General features: G+C 41.6%; 1 protein-coding gene across 6 annotated transcripts in view; it reads left to right on the forward strand.

Moving 5' to 3' along the window:
* Nucleotides 1-27,957, forward strand: part of ANKRD44 (ankyrin repeat domain 44) — a 144,103-nt gene that overhangs the window by 70,609 nt on the left and 45,537 nt on the right. For all 6 annotated transcript variants that reach the window (XM_067298904.1, XM_067298906.1, XM_067298907.1 and 3 more), the window contains 9 exons: nt 7,439-7,509; nt 11,059-11,259; nt 12,894-12,981; nt 15,262-15,404; nt 16,805-17,017; nt 18,511-18,589; nt 22,126-22,240; nt 26,034-26,116; nt 27,471-27,534. In XM_067298904.1, coding sequence (XP_067155005.1) covers nt 7,439-7,509; nt 11,059-11,259; nt 12,894-12,981; nt 15,262-15,404; nt 16,805-17,017; nt 18,511-18,589; nt 22,126-22,240; nt 26,034-26,116; nt 27,471-27,534 — 1,057 coding nt within the window. The remainder of the gene's footprint in view (nt 1-7,438; nt 7,510-11,058; nt 11,260-12,893; nt 12,982-15,261; nt 15,405-16,804; nt 17,018-18,510; nt 18,590-22,125; nt 22,241-26,033; nt 26,117-27,470; nt 27,535-27,957) is intronic.

The following is a 27,957-nucleotide window of genomic DNA, read 5'->3' on the forward strand; positions in this document are numbered from 1 at the left end:
AAAAACAGTATTGTAATGGGAAGTAAATTTGTTAGCATTCTTTGAGTGATAGGAATTAATTCATTAATTTGTCTGATCTTCATACTGCTCAGCTTTTATGGTATTAAAACTGCAATGTGTAATATATCCCATACGGACTCTGGACTGTAATGTATAATTGCCTATTTATCGTCATGCAGACAGCATTATAGAATGCAATTCTTTTATCACCGATTTGTTTTGTCTAGTGGCAGGCACACTTCCACAGTTTTGAATTTCAGTGATGCCTATAAATAAGTCTGTGTACTTATTTTGAACTTGCCTAGTCAAGAACTTGAGCTCTAAATCTTCCAAGAGCAAGTCCTCTACCAAATACCCATGCTTTGCTTCCCAGTGGGAGGGCAAACTTCTTCGAAACAGCCCAGCTGTGCAGGGCTACTCTGATCCTGTTTGTGATGAAGCATTGAATGGGATAAACTAACAAAAAGTTGGAAATTGTGATAGGAGAAGAGATGGGAAAGGGATAGTGAAATTTGCTCCAACGTAAGGATACAGATTTTTTTTTCCTGGTTTCATACAAAAATCCAAGTTGGTTCGTTTTTTGTCTGAAAGCAGTCTGACAGGTGATAGCTTTTTTTTTTTTCTCCTTCTGCCTGAGCAGAATGTGGCAGTAGGACCTCATTTCACCGTCAGTTGTGCAAGTCCAGCACTGGCTGCTGCGCTTTATCTGAAATGTTTAAAACTATTTTCAGTTTCCTGTAATGAATGAGATGATATTTTTTTAATGGATAAATGACTTGGCCATAGCAAAGTCTGCAACATTAAATTACAATTTAATCAAGTGACAATATGTTAGTTCTGAGTGATATTTCATGGAATAAGCCTAACTATAAGAATTTCTGGTCTTATTTACAGCATCTGCTCAAAGTCCTATTTGGATTTCCATTCTGACCCTACATTACATTATCCTTGATATCTGTGTATTTATATGTAAAAGTAGCTGTGAAAAAGCATCTTCATTTAAGTGCTGAAAATATCACTATTTTATCACCATGTGTTTGCTTAACAAGCAGTTGGTAAAAGGAAGTTTGTGTCCCAGAACAAACAGTTCTGTGAGCCTGCTTTCCACATATTTGTACCTTCGGGTTAAATTTTCTTTTGCCCAGCAAGGTGAAAATGCCAACTGAAGCATTCGTCGTGGTTGGGACATTCAAAGCCTTTAGCTCTTCTAGATTCTTTGATATCTAAAAAGGATTGCATTAATGCTCCAGTCTTTTCTCTAAAGTGCTTATGGTATGTATGGTTTATTTACATTGTGGACATGCATATGCCCAAGGACCTAAGACAAAAAGGACCAAATTTTCTGCTTGGCAGTGGCACTGTAGGGAATGCTGCTGTAAATGTGTCAGTGCCCTGCATCTGCAGTCTCCCTCCAGCTCTGCTCTGCTGCATCGTGGTCTTCAGCTTTGTTGCCCTCTTCATCTCCTCTATCTGCCTGTCTTGCTTTTCATTTTCGCATAGACCTGTATGTCTCTTTGATGAATCACTGCTTTGGAGCCCAAAATTGGATGGACAGACACTATAAAAGATACATTCAGGCAGCACAAACATATTTCTTTGAGTTACCAACTTAACCACAACCAGAGAAGGCAGAAGAAGAGAGTTGAGTTTGATTAGTTATGTGTTTCCTCTGTACATTTTGGGGGGCATTTGGGGTCATCAAATTGCTTAGGGAGGGTAACTAATCTGGAAGACAGAGTGGCTCATTCTGCTCTAACCTTGACAGCTGCACAATGGTCTAAGTGAACATTCCTACACTGATAGATTATGCTTGGATGTTTTTTCAATATGTTAGATGCAAACATGCTTTTCTTCACTGGGAGATAAAAGTGAATAAACTTCATCTTCATATATGTTCTTGCAGTACGTATGGGTTGTCACATACTGTTGTTCCATTGTGTGAGAAGAGTACAGGAGCAACGTCTTTCCAAGTGTTTCAAGCACAGCACAGGGAATATCCACATAAAGAGAAAGGTGAAGCAGTTCTGCTCATTTCTCCCCTGATTCCTACCAGCATCAGTAAATGGCCTGATGAAGTCAGGGTACATTTGGCTTCTTGTTTTTCAATTGTATTCCTAATGAGGGAAAGAGTCCTGTTGTTTTTTTTTTTTTTTTGGGAGGGGAGGGGGACCTCAGTTCCAGCTCCTTACTGCCAAAATGGCATCCACAGGTCATACAATTGCCAGAAGGATAAAATGAAGGTGATATATCTTGCTTTTTTATATATCCAAGTAAGTGTGGAAAAACTTTATAATGTGGACTTTCAATAATTTGCCTTCATGTCAGCAGGCCATTTCACACCCTACCAAGTGACTCAGACTCATTTCTGAGGAAAATCCTGCCTGGCCTCCTGTTTCTTGTGTGTGGTGTTCTCAGGCTCTTTGCTTCATTTGTTCCCATGCAGTAGGAAGGAGCTGTGCAGATCTTAACCGACTAGCTCAGCACACGAGGCAAAGTTAATCGTGTATTGCATGCTCTACCTATGCGTTGTCTTTTAATCTCTGCAGTGTCATTACTCACTGCACATCACTTACACCCTCTTAAAAGAGCAGGTCTACATGTTGTTATGAAGGCCTTTTTGCTATTGTGATGTGTCAGAGTGAGCTGGGCTCAGAAGAGAACAGCAGCATTCTCCCTCTGCTTCTCATCTTCATCCAGTAAGCCTGATTTAAAAAGTGTTAAGTAAAAGTGTTTCATTAAAAATTAATCTGATGATAAAGTCAGTTATATAAGTAAAAAAGCTCTGTTGTCTGACTTAAAATTAGAGGGTGTTTTCACAGGGAGAAAGCACAAAAATGCTTGGTGTTGGGGTCTAACAATAGTGTTCTCAGCATGAATAGAAGCTGAGAGAAGTAGCAACCCATTGCATTTTGTACAGGGCTAAGGAAAGAAATTAAATGAAATATGCTCACCCTAAGATTTCTGGCCCATGAACTGGTGTCAGCACAGATAAATGTTTGTCTAAAGAATAAAACTTCTGCCCGGATACTTGGAGACATACCAGGAATGACTTTCTAGGTAACCACTGGAGTGGAGTCTGTGTGGAATTGATATAGGAGACAAATGCCAGACCCATCAACTGGTATAAATCACCCCAGTCCATTAAATGTCAGGGCTAGGTAGATTTACATCACCTCAATGATCTGGTTCATAATCATATGGTTCAAACTGGAGAAATGTGCTGCGTGGTTTTGTTTTTTTAGTCTAAAGGAAAGCATGGAGATTTGAGCACCTCTCCTCCACTTCCTTTCTGTCAGGAAGGAGAAGTCCTAGGGAAGCATCTCTTACATCAGTGAAGCTCTCTGTGATGACACATTTGTGGATGTGTGAGAACTGCCTGGGCAAATCCAAGCTCCATTCTTGTGTGTGCTGGTTTCTCCTCTCCTCCTGGCCTTTGAGCTGACACCCAAGGGGAATATTTGAGCTCTATTTATTGTCCCTTGTGTTCTCCCCCTCCCAGAGGAGCTTGTGTTCTTGGGGGTATTATCAAGCTATTACTATTTCAAAAGGCTCTGAGCCATTTGGCGAGAAGTTTCTGCACTGGGAGTGTGCATGCAATATTGATCATCAGTCCTTTACAAGTTGCAGGACAGATGAGGAATAGGACAAACATGAGCTTGCTTTGGAGGGGTGTCCTAGTAGGCTCTGACATGGAGATTTGGAAGCGAGACTGCCATATGCATGATGGGTCCTGGGCCACCCCCAGCAGGCAGGCAGCAGGGGAAGGTGCTGCGTAACCTGAACTCATGTCCAGGGCTTTCTCTTTTATGGCAGGCTAAAGAAGAGGAGGCTTAGAGAAGTGAGTGATTTATAAGAGAAGGAGGTGTTTTATAGCCAGGAAATAGAGCTTCTCTCTCTGCCTGTCCCAAGGCTTTAAGACTCTTATCCTTGGGATTAGCAGTGTCCCCTTTGGGTGAAAGACTGGAGGATGTCCCAGGACCATCTCCTATCTCTTTCATGAGTGACCCAGCACCTCTGTGCTTTTACCTGCCTTCCTCCCCCTTTCCTGTGATTGTGGTGGAATCCCCAGGCCATTTCACACCCTACCAAGTGACTCAGACTCATTTCTGAGGAAAATCCTGCCTGGCCTCCTGTTTCTTGTGTGTGGTGTTCTCAGGCTCTTTGCTTCATTTGTTCTCATCCAGCACCATGTTGTTTTGTTCTCATGTAAGTCCTAGGTCCATCTATCAGCTGCTGCAGCACCGTTACGTTGTCTTCGTGCTAGTCTTTGCTTTATACTGTGATTGTGTGCTTACTGGGGGGAGATCCTTATGTTTTTGTGTTTCTATTGCAGTCTCCCATAGTAGGAGATGGAAAGGTGCATGTTAATAGTATCATTAATAGATTAAAGTGTGGAGTCTCCTTCATCTGTGGACCATCCCTAATTTCAGAGATTTAGACTTCAGAATCTAGATTTATTTGAGACTTGTGGATTTGGCAGATATGCTGGTATGGAAATTTGTACTTTGGTTAGGATAAGGACATGTTAACTTAATTCCTGAAAGTCAACATCGGTTTGTTTATTTCAGATTTCAAAAGAGCAGAGGGAGATTCTTCCTCTTTTGGCAGAAAAGCGTGAGAGTGAAATGTCACAAAGATTATGAAATGGTCTTATTAAAGAAGGGTGGATTACAGAAAGTTTACCCTCTGTTGAGCTCATCTTTGAGGTTATGCATTATATTGTCTAACTTCACAGAACAGATGTAATGGCCAAACCATTCCTTCAGACCCATCCGTGCAGCTCCCCTGAAGGCCAAATTGTCACCATGTGTCTGAGAAAAGGTTTTTGTCTGAAGATATTTATTTTTAAGTAGCTGTTTTGTTGGGGGTGATGTGGCTGCCTGGAAAGGTGTTAAGAAAAACCTTCAGGGAAAAGAGCACCTTGTCTTTTCGAGAAAGGTTGATACTGGAGAGAACACCATATACACCTCTTTGAGTGTGTTGATCAACTCTAGCCCTCTGGTACAGATAAACACACAAATTAGACTAATTAGCCTAACACTGCAAAGTCTTGCAGGAAGTGTGCTGAAACATGGTTAAGGTACTTGGTCAAGAGTTAAGAGAAGGGCACTGAATCTCCCCTTTAAAATGGAAGATATTTTACTTCCCCTAAGGAGTGTGTCGGTGCTGGTGAAGTTCGTCGATTGTCACTAACCGCTGCCTGCCAGGAGCAGCTGGGGAGCTGAATTCCGGTGAAGCAAACAGAGCGTATAGAAGGGAATGTTTCTGAAACATCTCTTTAGAAAGTATGTGCCTTGGTAAATGGACAACAGTAGCTTCTGTTGTTGATGAACAGACAATGGCTGAATTGTGCAGCTCTTTAGAAACAAAAATCATAAATATATATATTCAGCCGATACACTGAATTAGATATGCAAGAGCAATTTCACTTTGTCACATAAAAAGCACAGTAAAAACAGAGAGGAAAAGAAATGTGGAAAACAGCTGAGGAAGACAAGGTTGATGACATGCTGTGTGTTATTTTATGTTGCTGGTGTTGTTTTGCTTTAATTATTTTCTTTAGCTGTTTTCTTGGTAACTCTTTCAGCTTCTTGAAGGCTGAGTGGATCAATGAAAGGCTTGAAGAGCTGCTTCCCTAGGTTTTCTAATCACCTTATTCAACCACTGCAGAGGTTGAATGCTGAAGAATGATATGATGTTTGTCACACTGCTACTCCACACATAAGCCTTTCTGATTTGCTACCATCTGCTTGTGGGAGTTATCAAACAGGTAGAAATAAACCAAAAGAAACCTTAATTAAGAAAATAGAAACAAAAACACCAAAGAGAATACAGAATAAATCTCTAAACCTGAAAAGAGGTATTTGGTGTCGATTTTATCTAGGCAATTTGCATCTGAAAACCCCTCTACAGCCAAATCAGTATAACAAGGTACGTGTGAGTTGTGGTCTGTAAGCCTCCGGATGGCAGGGGTTGTCCTTGCTTTGTGCCTCTAGCACGTGCAGGGCAGTGTAAGCGAGGGGTTAGATACTAAATCAGGCAGTCATCATGACTTTCTCGTAAAGGTGAAGGCAGGTATCGCGTTGCCTAGTTTATATAGATGCATTAGCAAACACTTTATAATGGTCACACAGCTATACTAAGTGTGTTTCCTAGAGAGCCGAACGTCCCACTAGGTACAGAGTTGTCTCTAATTGCTGGAGTCTAGGAATGAGGCTTTCTGTTTCTGGGAGCCAAAAATTTCTATGCCAGCTCTTGGAAATCTGAAAGAACTTGTTTTGACTCTGATTATCTAGCAGAATTCGTAGTAATGACTGTGATTCAGAGGCAAACACCTTAATATTATTGAGAAATAGCTTTTGGGAAAGTACTTCTGATTCAGGGAGTGTGACTTGTTAATTGCAGCATTTTATATGCACTTAAATTATGGTGAAAAATGAAGCTTAAGAATGCCTTTGTTCATGAAGTTCAGAGGCTCATCCAGGATAAGTGTGCGATGCTGGTGCTTTTCTAAATTGTTTCTAAATGTGCTAGTCTTTTCAAACTAGTATTGCTACCTGCAGACTGAGAGGTATAACATTCTCAGGTTAAGTCTTTTTTAAATTTATTTTCTCCAGCCCCTTTCACTGGTGTCCTTCTTAGGGTATCACTTCAGTGGATAGCTTTAATATTTCTTTGAAATAAATCTGTCTTGCCACACAAATGTACAAGCTCCTTTTCTTGTCTGCAGTCAGCCGGCACTTCCGCAGTTGCTGAATGCTCTTCCTGCACCCTTGTTTGCAGCAAGTGACCCCAGACCCCTCCTGTAGCCCGGCGTCGGTGTCGGAGCGTGCATTAGCACCTGGCTACACGCAAGGCAAAAGGATCGGTAGAGGTAGAGAGGCATCCTGTAAGTCCCTAGGTTCCTCCTCAACCTGCAGTCTCCCCATCACGTTTTCTTGGCCCCAGTGAGATTTGCTAAGCTGGGAAGCAGAGTTTGTCACAGAGGTTTTATCTTTCAGCACACTGGCCAATAGAGCTGGGAACACGAGATGGTGGTTCAGGCTCGCTCCCTGCTCAGGGTCCGCATGCAGCAGCAGTGCTCTGGTAAAGGGCTCCTCTTTTTTCAACTCCATCAGCTGATCTAAATAAAATTGCACAGACACACACACACACCCCAGATACATAATCTCCTGCAGATCTTGCTTCCATTATGTCCAGTGAACACGGCTTTTCCTGCTAATATCCAAATGTGTCCAGTTCCTTTCTTCCTGAATCCTGCTTCCTGTCCTATCTGCTTGGGACATGGCAATGCAATTCCAAGGTTAACAGAGTGCCAAGAGAGTTGCGGGGAGCGCTGTGAGTACTGAATATGGCTCGACTCTCGTTACTAGGAGACCAGCACTTTTGTTAACGCTGCACCCGAGGCATGGAGGTAACCTGTGCTGTTTGCTTGCAGGCGCTCGTGTCAATGCCAAGGACAATATGTGGCTGACTCCTCTCCATCGAGCAGTTGCTTCAAGGAGTGAAGTGAGTAAGATTCGATTACCCTGCTATTGCACATGAATGACATGCTGGGGAAAAACCCAAACCATTTAAAGCCATAGGAGGTTGCTTGGTGACACAAAGAGGGGAAGTTTTGTGGGTGCCAGGCCTTTAGTGTTTCGGCAAGTCGAGAAGGGCCAGCTTTTACAAGTCAGGTGCAGCTCTTGACTGCAGTGTGTGCGTTCACCATTTAGTGTGGTTGATTTCTCCCTGTACAATACTTTATGGTACTGCAGTAAGTCATACTGAGCAGCCACCGAGAGCAGGTGACCCTGACTGAAGTGGAATAGTCTATAACAGGCTGGCCACATCATCCTCAAGCAGTAAAAAAGGGAGGAATAAATTCAAAAGGATGTTGTGCGCCAGGAGGGAGCGGATGTTTGTGTGATCCAGCAGATATACTGCACAGTTTGTTTTGGTTAATTGCATTTCAAGGCATCCACTAGGTCTCCTATTAATTCTTTTGATTCATAGATAAAGAGGGTTAGCCCATATTTCTTTTACCTGACAACTAGAAATCTTCTGGCATCATGTTGGGCTTTCTCCATTGCTGTCTTGTGGAGGAGCAGCTATCAGGAATGTAGCTCAGGCATGACTGAAATCACTGCACCATTATTTTTTGGCTTTCCATTTTGGACCTTCTTGTACATTTTTACCCTAACACGTGGTTGGCACAGTGAACCCAACTGTGGACCGAACTGGCTGCTGGGGGTGGGCAGACGTGTAAAAGAGACAGAGGGTGGCCGTCATCCAAGCCGATGGCGTCACCTCCGCAGCAGCTCCAGCACAGGCGCAGCCGGGAGGCAGGAGCCCGGGGCGCATTTCTGAGCCTGGGCCTTGTTTCCCTGCTGGCTGGGCTTACCAGCTGCTGGCATCCACCAAAGCCCTCGGAAAGGGACAGCTGAGAGAATGCAAATTCTGCAATGCGATAAAATACAAAAAGCCATGTTGGAAAACAAAGGTCAGGCCTAAACCTTAAAAAAAAAAAAAAAAAAAAAGCTGCAATCCTAACACAGGAATTGCAACATATTTGGGTTCTTTTTTGGTTGTATTGGAGTACATGACCTTTATTTTCAGCGACAGCCCTAACTGAAAATGCATGTTGTCTTGTGTTTTGTGTCCAGTCTTTAACTCTTGTGCTGCTGAAACCCAGCCTCACAATGAGAAACTGTCTCCTGTTGTGCTGGCACTTCTGGTACCTCATTAAATAAATGACATAAGAGGTACAATATTGAAGCAGCAAGGGAAGAGAGCAGGCTTTAATGCTATTTCATGGGCTGTATATATTTTATAAATAAATAAATATATATATATATATAGCTTCCTTCTCCTGTTCCTTTTTCTTATTTATTTGATAATTGTTACTTTTGCTAATCATTTTGAAAGAGATTCAGCATTTTGAGTTTTTGTTTTTCAGTGCTGCTCTTGTTTTATTGTTTAGGCTTTCTAGCAAATTTACAGCTTCAGTAAAATAGGACCAAATTGATAGTAGTAGTAGTAGCAGCAGTAGTTCAATTCGTGGTCCAGAAGGACTCACTGTATATTTTTTGAAGTTCCTGTGGGCTTAGTTGCTTTTAGAATGATCACCTATAAATTTTATTACCAATCTTTTACTATGAAGCTTTCATAGGATTCAGAAACTGTCTCCTTGCAACCTTCTATAGATTGATAAAAATATGAATACTTTTTTACTTGTGTTTTAGTGACTTTTCAGGTGAGCTTCAGGGATTTAAATGGTTATTTAGAAGCCAACAACCCTCAAGTGTGTCTATGCAGGATTGTTAATGGATGTATCAGCTGCAAGCTTCATACAGTTTGAAGGAGTTAAGAGATTTCACTCAGATAACTTGGGATAACTAAAGACACTGCACATATTAGTACAGAGTCCTACACAGTACCTGTGGGCTGCATGCAGATGTTGAAATTATGTTAATAAAAGGGCCTATCTCATGCCCTCACAAGCCATAAAATTAAAGCTTCTTCCTAAAGACATTAACATTTTGGTCTCAAGCCTGGTAGAGCAACAGATTTGCAGATGTAAACAAAAATGTGTAAATGCTTTTAAAAAATGTTTAAAAATTATCAGCTCAGACTTTTCAATTCTTACTGTTTACTCTTAAAAATCCTCCTTTAACTTTTTTCTTTCTTCCCTAAGAGTCAAAGTACATGAATTTTCCTGCTGACTACATGTAGGATTGTGGTCCCAGTTGGGTAGGTCCCCAGCAAGTTATCTTTAAATGACTTTTAAAATAAAAGGCCTGTGATTTAAAAAAAAAAAAAGTCCTGTTGAGACATCAACAATGATATATCATTATAGGTACTTTAAGACAAGCAATCTCACTAACGGAACAAAACTGTTAGACGACAGCCTGTGGGATGGCCATAGAAAATGAAATTGCTGAAATCAGTTGAGGACAAAGGACTAAAGCTCCTAGTAATGTATGTACTGTTGATAGAGCCTGCAGGCAGTCTCCCAGGCCTTTCCAGATACAAAAGTCCTATTTATACACCCATATGATGTATTTGTTATTCATTAATAAAACTTTGGCTGGACTCATTACAAGACTTTTCAGACTATGGAAAAAGAATAAGGTCGTCTGTAGGACTAGAGCTCTCTCCCACTTGCCAGCTGAGAGTTGTAAGTAGCAGATGAGACTACTTGCATGCTACTGTGTCCCAGTAGCTCCTTTGTGTTTTGTGCATTTGTGAAAAAAGAAGAAACAAAATCCAATTTTGCGAGAGACTTTTTATCTGACTCGCTTAATGGCAGATGCCTGAGTAGGAACAGAGAAGAGCTGATTGTAAATACTCTAGCATGGCTGTCTCTCAAGAGAGAACAGGACGTTTTCTCATTGGGAAATACTCAGCTCTAAACAACAAAATTAACCTTAAAAGATGTTGTTTGGTCTCAGGCTGACAGAATGGATGTTGCAGGGAAGACCCTTGGCCTGTGCTCAGCCCTGGGGAGGGAGGGAACGCCGATCGGAACAAGGGACACCAGCGGTGACCCTTGCCTGTAATTCGCATGTTTTTGCAAACCTAAATTTTTGTGCTCACATATTTTGTTTTATTTTTTCCTTTTTCCTGTTTATAAATAAAACTTACAGCAATTCAGTATGACTTCCCTATCCAAAATAATATGCTGTTCATTTTGTAAATAATTTTTATAACAGTGAGCTTGAATAAATACATTAACTTCTTCAAGTAGAGCATAGTTATAATGGCTGTGGTACTGAAGGTTAACCAACAGAACAGGTTGGGCTCTCTCTGCATGGGTGGCTTTGTATATCCTAAAATCAATTTGGGAAATTTCGGTTGTGAGGACCCTGCTCTAAATGACAGCAAAGGCAATGTGTACTCAGGCATTTGAGTCACCAGTGCCATTTCACTAACTGGGAGGTTGTTTAGATAAATGATGTTCTTCCTTTCTCCTGGCCACGCCTGATACACAGGTAGTAATAATGCTGTTGAGAAGGTGGGCCCTGTGTTTACTCTAAGTGCTTGTTTATAACTATAACTGTGCTGCCATTGCAGGAAGCAGTGCAAGTATTGATTAAGCATTCAGCCGATGTCAATGCTCGGGACAAGAACTGGCAGACACCGCTACACGTAGCGGCCGCGAACAAGGCGGTGAAGTGTGCGGAGGTTATCATTCCTATGCTGAGCAGCGTCAACGTCTCCGACCGGGGCGGGCGGACAGCCTTGCATCATGCAGCTCTCAATGGCCACATCGAGGTAAGCTGTTTTATAGCATAAATGATAATTGATTACTTTTTTCTTTCCCCCCTGTTCAAACAGTCAGCCCTGCTGTGGCTGGATCTTGACTGAGGCCCATGTCCCCAGCAGGAGCATTCCTATCGTTCAGCCGCTTTCCAAACTATGCACTTGGGTTTCCTGCCTGTGGAAATGAGAGCGTGGCTGGCACGCACCCGCACAGCGCCGGCATGCAAACGCGGTGTGTGTGCGGACTTGGACACCTGGCTGCCCCACCAGCCCCAGCAGTTCAACTGTGTCCTTGGCTACTTTGATCTTAACTGCCTGTGAAAATAGAGAGGCAGAATGGATAGAGAAAACTGAAGGATGAATTTCATACCGAAGAAATGTACAGCTGTGTGAGACCCAGTCAGTCTGCTTTGCTAATTAGTTTTCCTGAAAATGTGCTTCGGGTGTTAAGATTGTACATGCTGCTTCTGGTTACCTAGTGGAAGTGAAGCTTTCTAGTCTAATTACTGCTTCTGTATAAAAACCACAGTTCTGTAAGTAAAGCCTCTACATAAAAGGTTCTGCTACTGCCATTAGATGTGGGTGAAAGGATCCTTGTTTGTCCATGCCATGCTTGAAGGTCTAGGCATGGAATAAAAAAATCGAATGGAACAGTAGGATTCTGTCAACAACGAGGTGTCAGAAGAAAGAGATTGGTTGTACTGTAATCAAAAGAAGGAAGAAGAAAGGTAGTTCATGTAAAAGGATGATGGTGTTTGGCCTTTAAAATACTATGTTTTAGACAAAAGGTAGTAATGCTTGAATCTAACCATCATAAATTAAAGCTCCTGAGCTTTTGGGTAGAGCATCTCAGAAATGTTACTGACTGCTGTTATTAGCTGATCCTTTACTGTGGCAAAGCAATGTATTAGAAGTAGTAAATTATGCAGCTCTGTAATTTATGATTTTGGAATGTTTTGCAGGAAAAGAAAGTTGTTGAATGTGTTTTCCATTAAATTTTCATTCTTTTTTGTTTTTCTTCTCATGTTTAATATTGGATGATTGGCAATAGGGAAAACAGCTTTTCAACTTTAGCCATGCTGTCTAAAATTCCAGTTTCATGTATGAGGCAGCCTGGTTTCTGTCCACGTGGTCATGGACAAGCAGGAACTGAATGATCTGGCCACCAGTCAGTACGGTAGGGCAGGAAACAGGCACTCCTTGTTGAAAGATCCAGCAGATTTTAGGGTTTGTTACCTCAAGGTCTGGAGGAATCTTGTCCCAGTCTGTAAGAAAACACATTAAATGTGGCTTCAACTGTAAAAACTAGGAACAATATTTCTCTTCTAGGCCTGCTTTACCTCTAGGTTGTTATTTGCCAAGCTGAATTTGAAGTACATCGGAGTCACAGCTGATGTGAGCAGCACCCTGCACGCTGTCAGTCTGTTCTGCGGGTGCCGAGCTTCTCCTGGTTACTTGCAGCCATCACTGTTTCTGTCACTAATGCACACAGTTTTGAACAGTAATTTTATAGTTTACAAATGTATCATTTAAAAGTAAGATATTGTGATCCCAACTTTATTGCTAAAACATTGCTACAATGATTTGTTGTAAACTGTTCAGCGTCTGACCTACAGGATTTATTTACTTGATGTTGTTTCTTTTAGATGGTAAACTTGCTCTTAGCCAAAGGGGCAAACATCAATGCTTTTGACAAAAAGGACAGAAGAGCTCTTCACTGGGCAGCGTACATGGGTAAGCCTCGGGTTGTTGTGCCTCGTTTTTAATTTGCTGGCGACAAGCTGACCATGCGTTTTACAAGGGGCAAGACACAGACCTTGCCCTGGAAAGTGAACGTGGTGTTTACCCTCAACAGGGGAAGGGATCAGCTGGTCTAAGCAGACAGTGTCCACTTACGGTTTTGCAACTGGTGAGAACTTGGCTGTGTTGTCCTTTTAATGCAACTTGTGGGCTTTTTATGTTGTTTTTTTCCTTTTGATCTTTTTATCCTGACTCTAATGCCAGCCTGAAGTGTATTCGGACTTGAGAAAATACAGGTTATTTTGAATTAGTTTTTGCTAAGAACTACATTATATAAAATGCAGATAAATGCGATCATAATTTTTGCTATTTATCTTTGTTTAAAGTAGTTAAGCGATGATGTTGTTAGAAAGTGCCTCGTAGCCTTTCCTTCTGTCAGGTGCAAATTGTCGTCATCTATTGCAGACTGGGCAAGAGCAACTGATTCAGCAATTCAGAATATCAGTGGTGTTATCAAATACTGCTTTAAAAAATCAGTTGACCTTATTGTTTCATTCAATTTAAAGACATGATTTGTTGTAGTGGAGCATTATAATTTAAAAATGCTAGAACTACATTGCTGGCGATATTAGTCATTCTTGTTCAAGATCTTTTGTGGTGTCCTAGCAATATATTCCAGACTATAATGTATAGTCTCTTACCCAAGAAGTCTTTCACCTGATCTTTCAAATGCTTACTCTTAATCCTGGCACTTCTGGAAATGGCATAATGGGAGTTTTCAAACGGTTAGAAAAGCCTGTTGTTTGTTTTGTTTTGTGTTTTTGATATGCACAAACAGATGGAAAGACTCTTGCAACAATTGTGATTTGGCTTTTGAGCTAGTGTGCTTTGAACTCTGCTCAGGAGAGATGAGAGGCTTTTACATTGTGCTGTGCAATTCCACATCTCTTTTGCTCTTAACTCTTTTCACAAACTCATGTTGTACTTTTCACAATATTTAGATAAGGTTAAAGGCCTGAACTCACAAAGCGATTTAGGAGTCTGTAGTGGAATTTGGACAGAACTTAGATAATGAGGTTGAAGCATCTCATCCTATAAACCCCCTTATTTTCCTGGATCCTTCAAAATCTTTGGGCACTGGGGAGTTTGTCAATGAAGTGTCCTAGGTCCTGCACATGACCAGAACTGCCTCTGTTGTGAAAGCGCTGCAGAAGTTCAGATGGTACCCAGCTTCATACAGTGTTTGCTCTCTTTCAGTCTGTTTGACCTAATAATTTTTTAATTATTCTAAAAAAAATAGCTCTGCTTCAACAGGAAGCATAAGGACTATCCCTCAGTTTGTCTCGCTTTAATTTTGATGGTTAGGGCCCCCTTGGGAAGTTTTGAAACCTTCAGGAAGAAGAGGAAATTAAGGCTTATAAGTTGCATTTTGAAATGCTCAGCTCTCCCTCACTATTTTATAGGGAGAGCCTAATTCAGGGGTGGGCGTTTTACTCCTGAAGACAGATGTTCTGTGAGTCTGGCAATCAGCTCTCTGTTTGTGTGACTGTTGAAACTACTGTGATTATTTTAGTCTGCAAACTGAATATATATATATACATATATATACAAGTTCAGATGCAAACATTTTTAGACCATATATTCATCATTTTTGCACAACTTTATGTTAATAATACAGTTCTGGAGAGTCACAAACTTGATCCAAAAATCAGTGGATTCAATAGAAAAACGTGTTGATTCTGGTAGGCTTTGGATCAAATTCTTCACTCACTTGAAGTTTGGTTTTCTGTCCTCAATGCTAATGGAAAACCTTTAATTTATCATTTATTAAATAAACTATGTATGGTCAAGAAAAAACTGAGTGTTAACAGTTGGGTCTACAGATGATGTCAACAGGGTACTTTGGGGGAGATTTATGTTGTCATGGTCCTGTGCTCACTGTTCTTTCTGCAAAAGGGAGAATAAAACATGAACTTTAGAGAAGTGATGTGGGAAAGAGGTGTGGTTTTGTTTCTTTTTAATGACTGGAAAACTAATATACTAAGGGGATATTTGACAGATGTGATGAAGATAAGTATGTATCGCATGGATTTCTTGACAAGCCCTGGAGCTTGGATTAAGAACATTTATGAGAATGTTCTTTCTCTTGTGAACTCTGAGAGCGTTGTGAAACAGCAGCAAAAAGAGCAGAGCATTAGCAAGAAAGCAGTAATTTTGGGGAAGTGATGCAGTAGGATGGTACACTCATTGATTACTATCTCTCATCTTTTGAAGGTCACCTGGAAGTTGTTGCCTTACTGATTAACCATGGTGCAGAGGTGACTTGTAAGGACAAGAAAGGTTACACTCCACTTCATGCAGCTGCATCCAATGGGCAGATTAATGTAGTAAAACATCTCCTTAATCTGGGTGTAGAGGTACGTGGTGATTTGCTGTTCCTGTGGCTTCCATGTTTCTCCGTATACTTGAAGATAGTCCTCTTTTCTTTCCATATGGACGCTGCTACAGACATTGACAGAGTTTCTAAAGAAAATAGTTCCCACTCTGTGGACCATGAAAAGTGTCTTGTGCTTCATGTAGTTTATTGGTTCGAGTGCCAGGAGACATTCTGGACTAAAAATGTCTGATATGGACAGTAAATTCCAGGCAACTCTGCTGAAGGAATCAGGGAACATATGCTATTCCTATAAGAGGAAGATGGGATAACGAAGTCTCCCTTTGCTCAGTATTCCCTTTGATACCATGAGAGGTTGTGCACAATATGTGCACTAAATATTTACTATGCTGCAGTTCAGGCAGTTTAAGTTTAGGGACCTGTATTTCTTCTGTAGATGGTGGAGGGAAGGAGAAAGATTATTTTCACCATGGAAAAAATCTTTTTTCAGGGCACAGACTTTTCTTAGTCTAATACTGTCAACCCAGTGGTCCAAAGCAGTGCGGTTCATCAGAGATGTCAAATATCATTGCATTGCATTTGCAATGATATTTCACGTATTCTGCCAGCTTTATAGCCAGCAGACTTGACCTGCCAAGAGAAAGTAAAAAGGCTATGTTCGCAGGCTGTTGACTGCGAAGTAGAAGACGAATAGGTGTTTCCTGTCTTTAGCAGTACCGTGCTAATAGCTACCTTTAACTTCGGCATTCTCCGCCACTAGGGATAGGATCTTTTAGATGGCTAGAATTTGTGGAAGAGTATTCAGATCATCCCTGAGTCTTTTGTACAACCTGTCTCACCTTATTTTACAGAACAGCAGATGAATTCTAAGCCAGTCATTAAGAAATAATGTCATCTTAATTGTATCTTCATAATACAGAGCTACTGAACGTGCGTTCTTATTGAAGTGTAAATGGCTGTATAATTTCTCCTTCCCATCACTCAGACACCTTCGCTCTCTTCCCGAAAAAAATCTGTGTAAAAAGATCTTAAGCCTGATTCTGTTCACAAAAATTCAATAGAAGTAATTATTTTTTAAAAGATTCTGAGCTTATTATTTATCCTACTTTCCCCCGTAAATGTAAAAGCTTTCCAGCTTATTAAGACTTTTATTTTCATCACTAGATAGTCCTGCTATCAGTTTTAAGCTTCAAGTTGGCTTTTAAAAATTGCCAGTGGGGTAAAAAGTTAATAATAGTAAATGTAAAGTATTCAGAATTAAGCTCTCTGGGAGTATATTTTTGTCAATGAAATTTGCTGCTGAGCAGTATGCCCTCTGACAGTTCAAGCCTCCAGCTATTTCTATTTGCAGTATGCAATGTATTATGTAAAGCAATAAGCTGATGTCTGTAATTTTAACTGTGTCTCCTTGTCTCATTTTAGATTGATGAAATGAACGTGTATGGAAATACTGCACTGCACATTGCCTGTTACAACGGTCAGGATTCTGTTGTTAATGAGCTGATTGACTATGGTGCTAATGTAAATCAGCCTAATAATAATGGATTCACTCCCTTGCATTTTGCTGCTGCCTCCACTCATGGAGCACTGTGTCTTGAACTGCTAGTGAATAATGGGGCAGATGTAAACATTCAGGTAAAACTTGCATTTCAGCTCTTCAGTTTTATTTTATCCTATTTTGCGTACGTCAAGAGTCTGGAAACTGTAGTAACGAAGTACAACGTGGCTTTCAGTCCTTCTTGGGGGAATTGACTGATGGAACAAGAGTGATGCTGAGAACATTAATTGTTAAACTGTTTGGATGAGATTAATTTACAACAGAGAAGCTCTCAGTGCCTTCATAGGTATTATGACAGCCTTAAAGTCTAGTCTAGTCTCCCACTTTCCTGAAGGCATGAACCACTGCTAAAATATAGTCCTGGGAGCTCTGTCCAAATCTTATCTCAGGGAGCAGTGGTAAGTCAAGGAACTATTCCTTTTTGATGTTTTCCTTCCCCCTGCAATATACATTTAATTAAACTTGATTCTAACAAGTTCCTCTTGACTTTCCTGAGGAAGTAAGAACTCAAGGTTTTTTATTTACTTATTCTTTATGAAGCTTGATGCTGTTTAGGATATCTGAATGCTCTTGAGATACAACTGATACATACTGATGGAGCTGAAAGAGAGTTGTTTTTATCCAGCAGAGAGGCTACTGGCATAGGTATCGGAAGACCTAGGATCTCTGAGTTCTTATAAGATCTTGGCTGCTCTGCTTTAAACTCTGTGTGTTTCAGTTTCCCATCTATAAAACTGGTCTCCTAGCATTTAACACCTATGGTAAGACCCTTGAGATCAGTGGATAGCCAGCACTCTATTTAAACTCGGAATTATTAAAATGAGGTTAGGAATTGTGCTTGCCAATGAATATGAAGCTCCATTTCAGTAAATGTGAAATGACATGAGTAGTGAGGTTGGCATCCTTCCCTTGCTATTCTCTCAGCCCCTTGGCTTTCCCAAGCTCAGTTTCTTTCTCTAGACCCCAGAACACTGCTCTCTCCTTGTTGTACCTTTCCTTCCTTGTGCCTTACCTGTTTTCTAAGCATCTTTTGTAGACCTCCTGTTTTTCATTAGATGAAAATTTTTTAACCAAAACTTTTTAATGTAGTGCCTTGTATTCTAGGATGTATCTGTAAAATGCAAATAAATAGGTTATGTTTCTTGAATCTCTCAGAGATGGCTGCAACTTAGCCTTGTGCTTCCTTTGCTTTTCTTTACTCCTCTTGATGCAAGGAGTAGGGAAAATAATAACCATAATGGGAGATGTTATTTAAAATTAATATTCAAGAATAGTACATCGTCTATTGGTAGGTTTCTACCAGGCATTGTATACAGGCAGCCAGGCTCTGAGGATAAGCTCATCTCCAGACTATTTCTAGCTCATTGCTAAAGAAGCTGTTATACTTGTGGTTTTACCTTCTGCATTTATCATCATGGATAGATTCAGTCCTACAGCCTTTGAAGCCAGTGGAGGTTTTATCTGAAGACTAGCTGTAAGATATTGAGCTATTTGTATTACCTGCTAGATTTCAAATTGTTACCGTTACTTTACGTGCTAAATGATTGTTTTTATATTTTGTTTCTGTTAGAGTAAGGATGGGAAGAGTCCACTGCATATGACAGCTGTCCATGGGAGGTTCACGCGGTCGCAGACCCTCATTCAGAATGGTGAGTCTCACTGCTGGGTCGATGACGATCTGAAAGATCAGTCATTGACAAAACTGAAATTTTCACTTGTTCTGACCCAGAGCACTCAAGAAGTACTCTGTTTAGCTCTCTGTCAAAGAGACATTCTGCTTTTGAGCTGCACTGGCAGCTCTCGTTCCACAGTGTCGTCACAAGTGAAGTTTTTGGTTGTTAACAAAATCCCATGTTCCTCCAGCTGACAGTGGCCCATGTAATCTTTTGTGATTCTTAACCTGACAACAAGACTTAAAAGCTGTATTTAGGTCTTTTATCAGCTTAGAAGAAGGCACAACTTTCTCATATGATTAAAAAATGAAAAAAGATCTTCTAATTGTCCTCCCTTGGGAGTCTTGGTGCTCTGAGCTCAGATCATTTTGTCCACCCCTCCACGCAGTGACTGTACTTCTCTCACCTCCCAAAGCTCCACAACCTCTCCATAACAAACCCTCTTTTCTAAGTTTTGAATAAATACTCTGGAAGGTGAACCAGTGCCACCTTGTTTGTTCTAGGGTAGGAGACCATCAGAAAAGTAAGAAAATTAAAAATAATAATAATAATAGAAAAACAGAAAAAAATTCCTGGGGTAGCCAGGAATAGAATCTAGGATTCCTGTTTATCAATCATATTAGATAAATATTTATTTTGTCCAAGAATACCACAGAATATAATAAATGTTAGAGCTGGAGATCTGGCAGAGGCGTTGTAGGCCACTATTTCTGGGTTGTTGGGTTTTTTTTTTTTTTTTTAAACTACAGCCCCAAACTTGGACATTGCAGTATCCCTTGAGAGCTACTCTGTTTGAGATGTTGAAAAGGACTGGATAGATATTCTGTAAATGTAATGATGCTTACATTTCCAGAAGATTGTGTTTTGAATGGAGATCTCTGGTAGATCACGCTTCCTTCAGGTTATCATGCAAATTGCCATCATACCACTCCTTGAATAAATAAAATAGTAATAATAAAAGGAGCTGCGGGCAAGCTGAAAGAAAATGTGCTTTAATGCAGTTTTGAATTGTTTACTCAGATATGCTCTCTGACTTATGGCTGTTGTTTGCTCTGTGTGGGATCTGTATATGAAAGGGTTGGCAGTTCTTCCTCTTTCCTTCAGTCTTCTCTACTCTTCCTCAAGTTACTTTGTCTTTGATTCTGTCTTTCTTCATTTTCCTGCCCCTATAATTTTAATGTTGTGCACAAATTTGATTGCAAATGACTTTATGCCTCATTGCCATGGGATATTGTGGAGGACAAAAGTGTGAATGGTTTATAGAAATGAAGTTTTACCCTGCACTACTTCATGAATTGACTAATGATGTCTCAGAATTTTTGACCGTTGTCTCTGAGGAGTGGTGGAGGAAGAATGGGGTACCTTAGAACTGGAAAACTGCAAGTGTGGTGCCTATCTTTAAAAGTGGGGAAAAAGAAAAGTTGGAGAATGATATACACCAGCCAAAAATTCTGAAATGAGTGAGTGAACAAACTGTAAACACTTAGAAGATAGGGAGGCCAATCTGGCATGGATTTCTTGAGAGTAAAACATGCTGAAATGTCTCAGGTCTCTTCTACAGCAGAGTAATAGTCTTTGTGAATAGAGTGCAGTCCTCTGGCTTTTCTGTGGGCAGGTCATGTTCATGAAGTCCTCCATGGCTGGAGACTGCACAACCCCTCCCCCCCCCCAATCTGTCCCAGCATTTCACTGACCTTTGTTTACCATTCAAAAATGCTATATAGCCAGACCTTTTACATGTTCTCATAAAGTATTCTCACTGCAAAGTAGTGGTGTATGGTCTGGATGAAAATATTACAGCGTGGGTGCCTAATTGGTTGAAAAACTACACTCAGAGGTTAGCAATAAATGGAGCGTTGTTGACATGGATGGTGTAGCGAGAGGATTTTCAGGTTCTTTCCTGGGTCTGGTACTGTCCAGTATTTTCATCAGAAATGTGGACGGTGAAATAGATAGTATGCTTTTAACATTTAGAGAAAACATGAACCTGGGAGCCACTGTTAGTTGGACAGAAGTGGGAGTCAGAATTTAAAGTGATCCTGTAAGACTGGAGAAGTAAGTTACGGTGCAAGCAAATGAAAGGAAAGGTACCCCTTACAGAGGGGAATTACCGGCTGCACAAACACAGAAGGGCAACAGCTGGGTAGGTGGCAGTTCCTCAGAGTAGGATCTGGGGCTTATAGTGGATCACAAGCTGAACATGAGTCAACAATGTCATACTGTTTTTAAAAAATAATAAATAAATACATAAGAGGGGGGCAGACATCGTACAGGAATGTATAGATAGGAGCAGAGCCAGCAGGCATGAAGTAATCCTTTTGCTCAGCTCGGCATTGGTAGACTTCAGCTGTGGCACTGCTTCTGGCTTTTGGCCTTTCACTTCCAGAAGGATGTGGGCCACCTGGAGAGAACTGGCAGGGAGGCCAAGAATGGTTGGAGTGTAGCAAACCTGGCTTACAAGGAGAGTTTTGAAAGAATCAGGGTTGCTTGGGTCAAAAAGGAAACAAGGACTTGATAACAGTCTTTACACGGGTAAAAGGCTGCAGCAGAGAAGAAAGGAATAATCTGCTCTTCCTGCTTGTGAGGATAAGCCAAGAGGTGACAGGCTGAAATTGCAGCAGGAAGTTATAGTTAAGCACAGTGTAGGATTTTCTGATCATAAATAAAAGGCAAGGAGATGCTGGAACAGATTGCCTTGGGCACAGTGGAGTTCCCATCTGTGGAGGTCTCAACAGGTTAGACAGATGTCAGTCAGCAAGATCATAAAGAATAAACTGAATCATTGACTAAACCTTTTGAGGTCCCTTCTTACACTTTTTCTATAATATGGAGGAATCAATAGGTTCTTAACACAGCAGGGCAAATGCTGCCTCCCGTCCAGGACTGCGCTCAGCTTGGCAGGGCTGAGAAGATGAGCCAAAACAAGGGCAACTTGGCACTGCTCCCAGCAGCTGCTCTTGGCTGCTGTCAGGCATGGGAATTGGGCCTGTAACTGGTCTGTTCTGGTTGTTCTTGCATAAGATACAAAGAAGGCACACACAATGCTTGCTGTTTGCAGTGCGAGCCTTCTGGATGAACTCCCTTTAATATCGTTGCGGTGTAGGTAGGGTTGAGTAGCTACCACTTAAAGAATGATGGCACCGTCTCAGTAATTTATTTTTGTAGTTTAATTCAAGGCAGCCGTTTGTACCTGTAGCTGAGCAGCAAGTCTGAATCATGTTATTTACCATTGTATGTCATCCTGTTCAGTGGTGGGGAAAAGTAATGTCAAATATACAGGTGAAATTGGATAGAATTGGAGAGGGCAGTGAGAATGCTGCTGCCAGATGACGTGTGGTACCTATGGCTGACAGCTAGCAGCTTGCTGAGTGCTGGTTCTCCGTCTCTGAAATCACGTGTCTCTGTGGCTGGACTGGTTATGCTGCATTCATTAAGAGAGAGAGAGAACATTTGTAGTCACTAGTTCACACTTAATCTGGCTGTGTTGAACTGTATGAAAACGTCTTTTGCAGGAGGTGAGATTGACTGTGTTGATAAGGATGGTAACACCCCTCTGCATGTGGCTGCAAGATACGGACATGAGCTTCTGATTAACACCCTCATAACCAGCGGAGCTGATACTGCCAAGTAGGTTGCTGCAGCAGTGCTGTTTCTAATTATCAAGCATTATGTCCAGTGCCAGGAAACGCAGGTTCTCCTCAAGTTCTGGAGTATGAAGGTTAAAATGGATAGACATAATTATACTCCACTTCAGTTGGTGACGTGGGACTGAAATATGAATGTTTGGGAAGACAGAAGGGAAGGAAGCTCTGCCAAGCTGCTATTGTGCCAAGCCGTGGGGTTGCCAGTAGTACCAGTGCTATTTCTTTTTCCTGAAGTGCTTGATCACTATTGTTTGAGAAACTCTGTAGCAAACACTTTTTATAGGAAACACAAGTGAAAAAAATTCAAAAGCCAACCAAGGGAATTGTGTGCATATTCTTTAGTATCTAGATTAGCCTCATTTTCAGTGGCATGCTGTACTCAGTGACTATTCCTTGTGTCATTTTGATATTACACAGGATAATCAATAGAAATGTAGTAGTGCAAAGCAGATGTTGCTTAGTATTTCTGAACCCACTGTAACTGTAGAGCCTGCCTTGATGATGCATGGTTTCTGATCTTCAGATGGCTGAAATAATAGGACTGTTTATCTGATTAGTGGATTGGGGGGCTGTTTTATGAATAGAGTGACAAGGAGTGGAAATCAGACACAAAGTTCCAAATGTCATTAGTCCTTCTGCTTCAATTCAGGTATTTTTTTTTTAAACTCTTTCACACACATATCAAGACTATACCCACAATAGACAGATATTGTGGACTGAAACATTGGGAGGTGCTTGATTTTGAAGAGTAGTTGAGTATTCATTACTTACATTCTGATCATAGTTCATTAAGGTAATGGCGTGCTATATATTCAAAGCAGACAGGGGCAAGTTAAAAACCTGATTTGGGAAAGACTGAAATGGTCTGTCAAAATAAAAAAGTAAACCTGAAAGTAAACCTACAGGTATAAGACCGGAGTAGTGCCATGCCATGAGAGATACCTGTACCAGGTGTTTAATAGCAGCATTTTATTCCTGAATATGAGTTTTCTGCAGTTAAGTGCACATCTCCGAAGTATAATTTAAGAGAGTCTTCTGCCTACAACCTACCATGGAAATCAGTGACTACTGTTGACTTACCTGATTAGGAAAACCTGCTTCCAAATATTTTGGTTTTGGTTGGTTTTGGTTTTGAAGACACTTGCAGCTCTCAATGTTTTGTTTATTTGAGGATATTTAAGAAAGTGACACATTTGCCTGTATTCCTGTATCGACTATAATGACTGTCACCGAGCAAACTCCATCATCCAGTGATGTTAGCTGAGGCCTGTGGAATTTCATTAACATAGCCAGCATGAAGATTTTGGTGCCTAAATAGATGTATATTTTTCTTAGCTCTTTCTCCAGTACAGTAAGTCTCATTCTGTCTCTTTTCTTGAGGTTCATGGGGAAATGAGCAGCAGTGGGATAACTCACTCTTGGAATCAAGGTTATCCAGTTAGAAATTTCTTTTTCACACTTGGGTGACTGGAATATTGTTCAAAAAACCCCACTTCTTCCAGCAGCAGAAATATGTGAAGTGAGAAGTCAGCTCTGAAAAACAAGGCAGATCCAAGTGATGCCACTGTTCTAAACAGGGAGGATTGGAGTAATGGGAATGAGCTTTCATATGTGTCCCCTGAACAGGCTTTGAAAGAGAAAACTATACAGCGTTGTTAGCAGCAGCTGCCCACAGCTCAGTCAATTTTTGAGGCAATTGCATTTCAAGGAGAAAGTATGTAGGCAGTAGGAGGAACCAGTGTGAACAGCGCTGTAGAAGTGTGACACTGGTTAGCAGATGTGCAGATAGTGCATTTTGAAGGAAACCAGCCAAAACATATGCTGGGTGGAAATCTTGACTAACAGAAAAAAAATATTGCTTGAGATAAATGGGTGGAGGAGGCGATGGAGGGAAATGGCATGGCAATATAGAATATCCAATGGTAGCTTAAATAAATGAATCCACAGCTAAAAAATGCAACCTGTTTAGACAGATGCAGCAGCTTGCTGGAGCTTATGCTGTTTCCTTTCAAAGAATAGTCTATCAGATAATCTTTCAATAGATTTACTCCAAGGAAGCTGTAGGTGCTGACACTGGCAAAATTAAAATTCATACAATACCACAGGTGACTCCTTAGTGTAGTGAAGCAGCAAGAATGATGAATTTAATGTGAAGGCAAAGGAAGGATAGCACTGTGGATTTTGGAAAAAATGAGTTTTCTGAAAACAAACCAAAACTGGTCAAATACATATGCATATAATACAAAATGTATGCAATGTTGGAGAGAGCAATATATCTTTATAAACGTCCACTTTTTTTTTTTTTTTTGGCTAAAGCTCCATAAGTCATTATGATTCATGATGAACCTTTCATAAAAGCAAGTTCTTAAATCTTTGGATCTATATCTGAAATTCTCTTCCGTGAGATGATTGTGCTCTTCCATCCATAAGTTGTCTTGCAGATATGAATCCATCTGCTATTGTTCAAGAGTTCGTCATTTTTTAAAAATGCATTTGCTGAAGCAAGCAGTAGATGATAATCTTGTGGAGAAAACTGGTTTCAGAGGTTTCATGTTTATGTACACTTGGAGCACTGCCTGTAGAATAATATTTCTAGAATAACAAGACACTTTTTACAAAACAATGCCAAATGACAGAGGCCAAGACATCCAAACCCAGAAGTCTTCTCAGAGTGAAAACAGTGGCATGCTTGTTGACTGAACTGGGTTGATTTGCTGATTTAGTAAAAGCTGCTGAGTGCCCAGCTTTTTTGAAAACTCTGTGGTTGCTTGATAAAGGTATAGTCTAAGGGTGTAGGTGCCTATTCCCCCCCCCCCCCAGTGTGTCTGCTCTGAATAGTTTATAGTGTAGTTGAAAAGAGGGTCATGTGTTAACAGGGGGGAAAAACAAGGCAAAAGTGAGCATGTGAGGAGACTAGCTGGAGCAAGTAAAAAAAATAAGATGTTTAGTTCTTAGGATGTGGAAGAAACTGCAAGTGTTATTGCAGCCTGAAGGAAGGTGTGAAGAAGAGTAACCAGTTGCAAAGAATCATCAGAGGAACAAGAGGTCAAATATTGTGGAACAGTGCAGGAGAGCAAAGTTTTCAGTTTCTGCACAAATAAATGTGGTGTGTATATATGGTATACAGTATGCATTATATGTTTATGCATTATATATACTAAGTGTAAAACATATTTAAGTTAAAGTCTTACATATTTTGACTAGAACTGGATGTGGAAAGGATGGGCTAATTGCATGATGTGCAAATGTGGCTACAAGACAGAAAGTGTTTAAATTCCTTGATGGTGGTGCTTGGAAGTGAGAGACCCTCGAGCCCCAGTGGAGAGGGAAGAAGTGGAGGTTTTGAAAATCCGAGTGAGAGTTATCTAAAGTGTGTTAACTGCAATAAAAATGGATTTCAGAAATAATACTGAGAAGGCTTCAGCATTTACTTTTGCCTCAGGATGGCAGTTGCGGCATGCGTAGCGGCTGCAGGAATTTGCGTGTTCCAGGCTGGGAACTGGCTCTAAGCAATAGCCGTGCTCTTACCTCCTCCCTCACCGTATTTTCATCTGAGTTTTTGCAAATCTTGCTGCCACATTCTGTTCATAATGTCATGCCAAGATTTTGCTGTATCTGAGTATTTTTACCTCCTGAGCTAGATGGTGAGGAAATACAGATAAAATTAACAAGGCAAGAAGAAGCTGCCTTTATAGAAGGAGCTTCTCGTGCGCTGTGTTTGTACGTAACCTGCATTTTTCCGTGACTCTCTGTAATGAGACTGTTGTGCCTTTCAGGTGTGGGATCCACAACATGTTCCCTTTACACTTAGCAGCACTAAACGCTCACTCAGACTGCTGCCGGAAGTTGTTGTCATCGGGTAAGTAACTCCAGCAGTGTCCGTGGAGCTTGAGTAACCTGTGTCTGTGCTGCTTCAGGCCCCTTTATATTCGCTGTTGTGAGTCGTTCCAATGAAAGACTTCCCGTGCCGCCGCGTTGGGCGGTGTGGTGCGGCGTCTGTCCGGGTCCGAGGCGCGCGAGGCTTTCCCAGCGGCCGGCAGGGAATTCCTCGCGTGCTGGGGCCATCGCGCGTGCGGCCCTTTTCTCCTGGCACTCGCAGGGGGTTTGTGTGCATTCAGCAGGACGAGGGACGAAACTGAGGACCCTTCTCCGTATTGTAGGAATGTCAGGCCCTGTTTGGTTTTGTTTTGTTTTCCTAAAGTAATAATTCAGGAAATTATCTCCTTGAGGCCTGCCCTGGAGCAGGTATTTACATCTCACTGAAGACAATAGGTTTTAAATTCGTGCTGGAGTATGTTTCTGAATCGGAGCCAGAGTAAAGAAAATAGGTTGGCCAAAGCTCTGCGGGCACGCAGAATGAAATTAGTTAAAGTGCAGTATCCTAAGAGCAGTCGCTGAATCCAAAGCAGAAGCAGCAAGAGTTTGCTGACACAAATGTTTTAAAAGAAGCAGTAATCAGGTGCCAAATCCTGAATCCTTTTTTTCCAGGCAGGAGTTCCAATGAGCAAAAACCAAGGCAGATCATACGTTTTTTTCTAGAAAACTGTTTCATTACTTAACATTTAAAATCTCCTACAACTACTCTTTTCCATGAACATGAGTCCTGTAGGATATTAAGAAGTGTGAAAAATGTTAATTACAAGCACTGCTACAGCAAACCCTGGTGTGCTCTGGCCTTGGCCACCACATCAGAAGGAAGGGAGAAAGCTCAGGGTGAGGAGAGTTGATGGTGTCAGGCTTGGCTCTCCGGCCTCACGCGTCCTGACGGCTGCCCCTGCGCGTCCCTCGAAGCCCGTTCCAAAACCGAAATCCTGCCGGAAAACCCCATGCAATGAAAACAGCCCTGTTTCACGCGCAGGCTAGCTCTGTGGACTTTCTCACTTCTTCACGTTTTCTGTCCTCGTGTCCCGCTGTCACGGTCCTCTCGACCAGGATGTCTCCGCGAATGCCTGGCGCGTGGTTTCGGCAGGGGCGCGGCGCAGCGCTCCGGCTGGCGGGAGCTGCTCGGCGGCCTCGCGGCGCGCTCTGGAGAGCTGCCGAGCTGGAGCGGCCGCTCGCCGTTTCCGTGACGACCTCTTTCTGACTGTAGTTGCTTACGTTCTGTTTTTCCTCACTAACTGATTTTTCTGTCTCTGCAATGTTTCTTGTGGTTTAACTAGGACAAAAGTATAGCATAGTGTCCTTGTTTAGTAATGAGCACGTGCTGTCTGCAGGCTTTGAAATAGACACCCCCGACAGCTTTGGGAGAACCTGCCTCCACGCCGCCGCCGCAGGAGGGTGAGTACTCCGAGCCGCAGCTCTTCCCCGCTCTCCTCGGATTTGGTTGCGGATCGGGTGCAAGTCCGCTTGGCTGTGCCATCCGCAAAGGAGTTTATTGTGGTGCAAGGGAAGCAAAACAATTTGCCGTAAATCCTGGTGGCTTGAGGCTCTCTTTTGCTATGGCCCTCGTGCAGGGGTTGCATGCAAGGTGAAGGAGATAGGCTGCCCCCCCAAAGACAGCTGGGCTGCCTTTGAAACATGGCTTTCTGGGGTAAAAACTCTTCCTTTTCATGCCCCTGTAAAGACTGCTTGGCCTTTGGGTGGGGATGCTGCATACTCGCCAGGGCTTTTTAGTGGCCAGACTTGCCGCCGAGGGCTCACGGTCAGCAGGAAAAGGTCAGCGCCTAGCAGCAAAGTGCAGGGAGGAGAAGGAGCTGTGGC

This window comes from Apteryx mantelli, chromosome 6, assembly GCF_036417845.1.
Source record: "Apteryx mantelli isolate bAptMan1 chromosome 6, bAptMan1.hap1, whole genome shotgun sequence".
In the NCBI taxonomy this organism is placed as follows: domain Eukaryota; kingdom Metazoa; phylum Chordata; class Aves; order Apterygiformes; family Apterygidae; genus Apteryx; species Apteryx mantelli.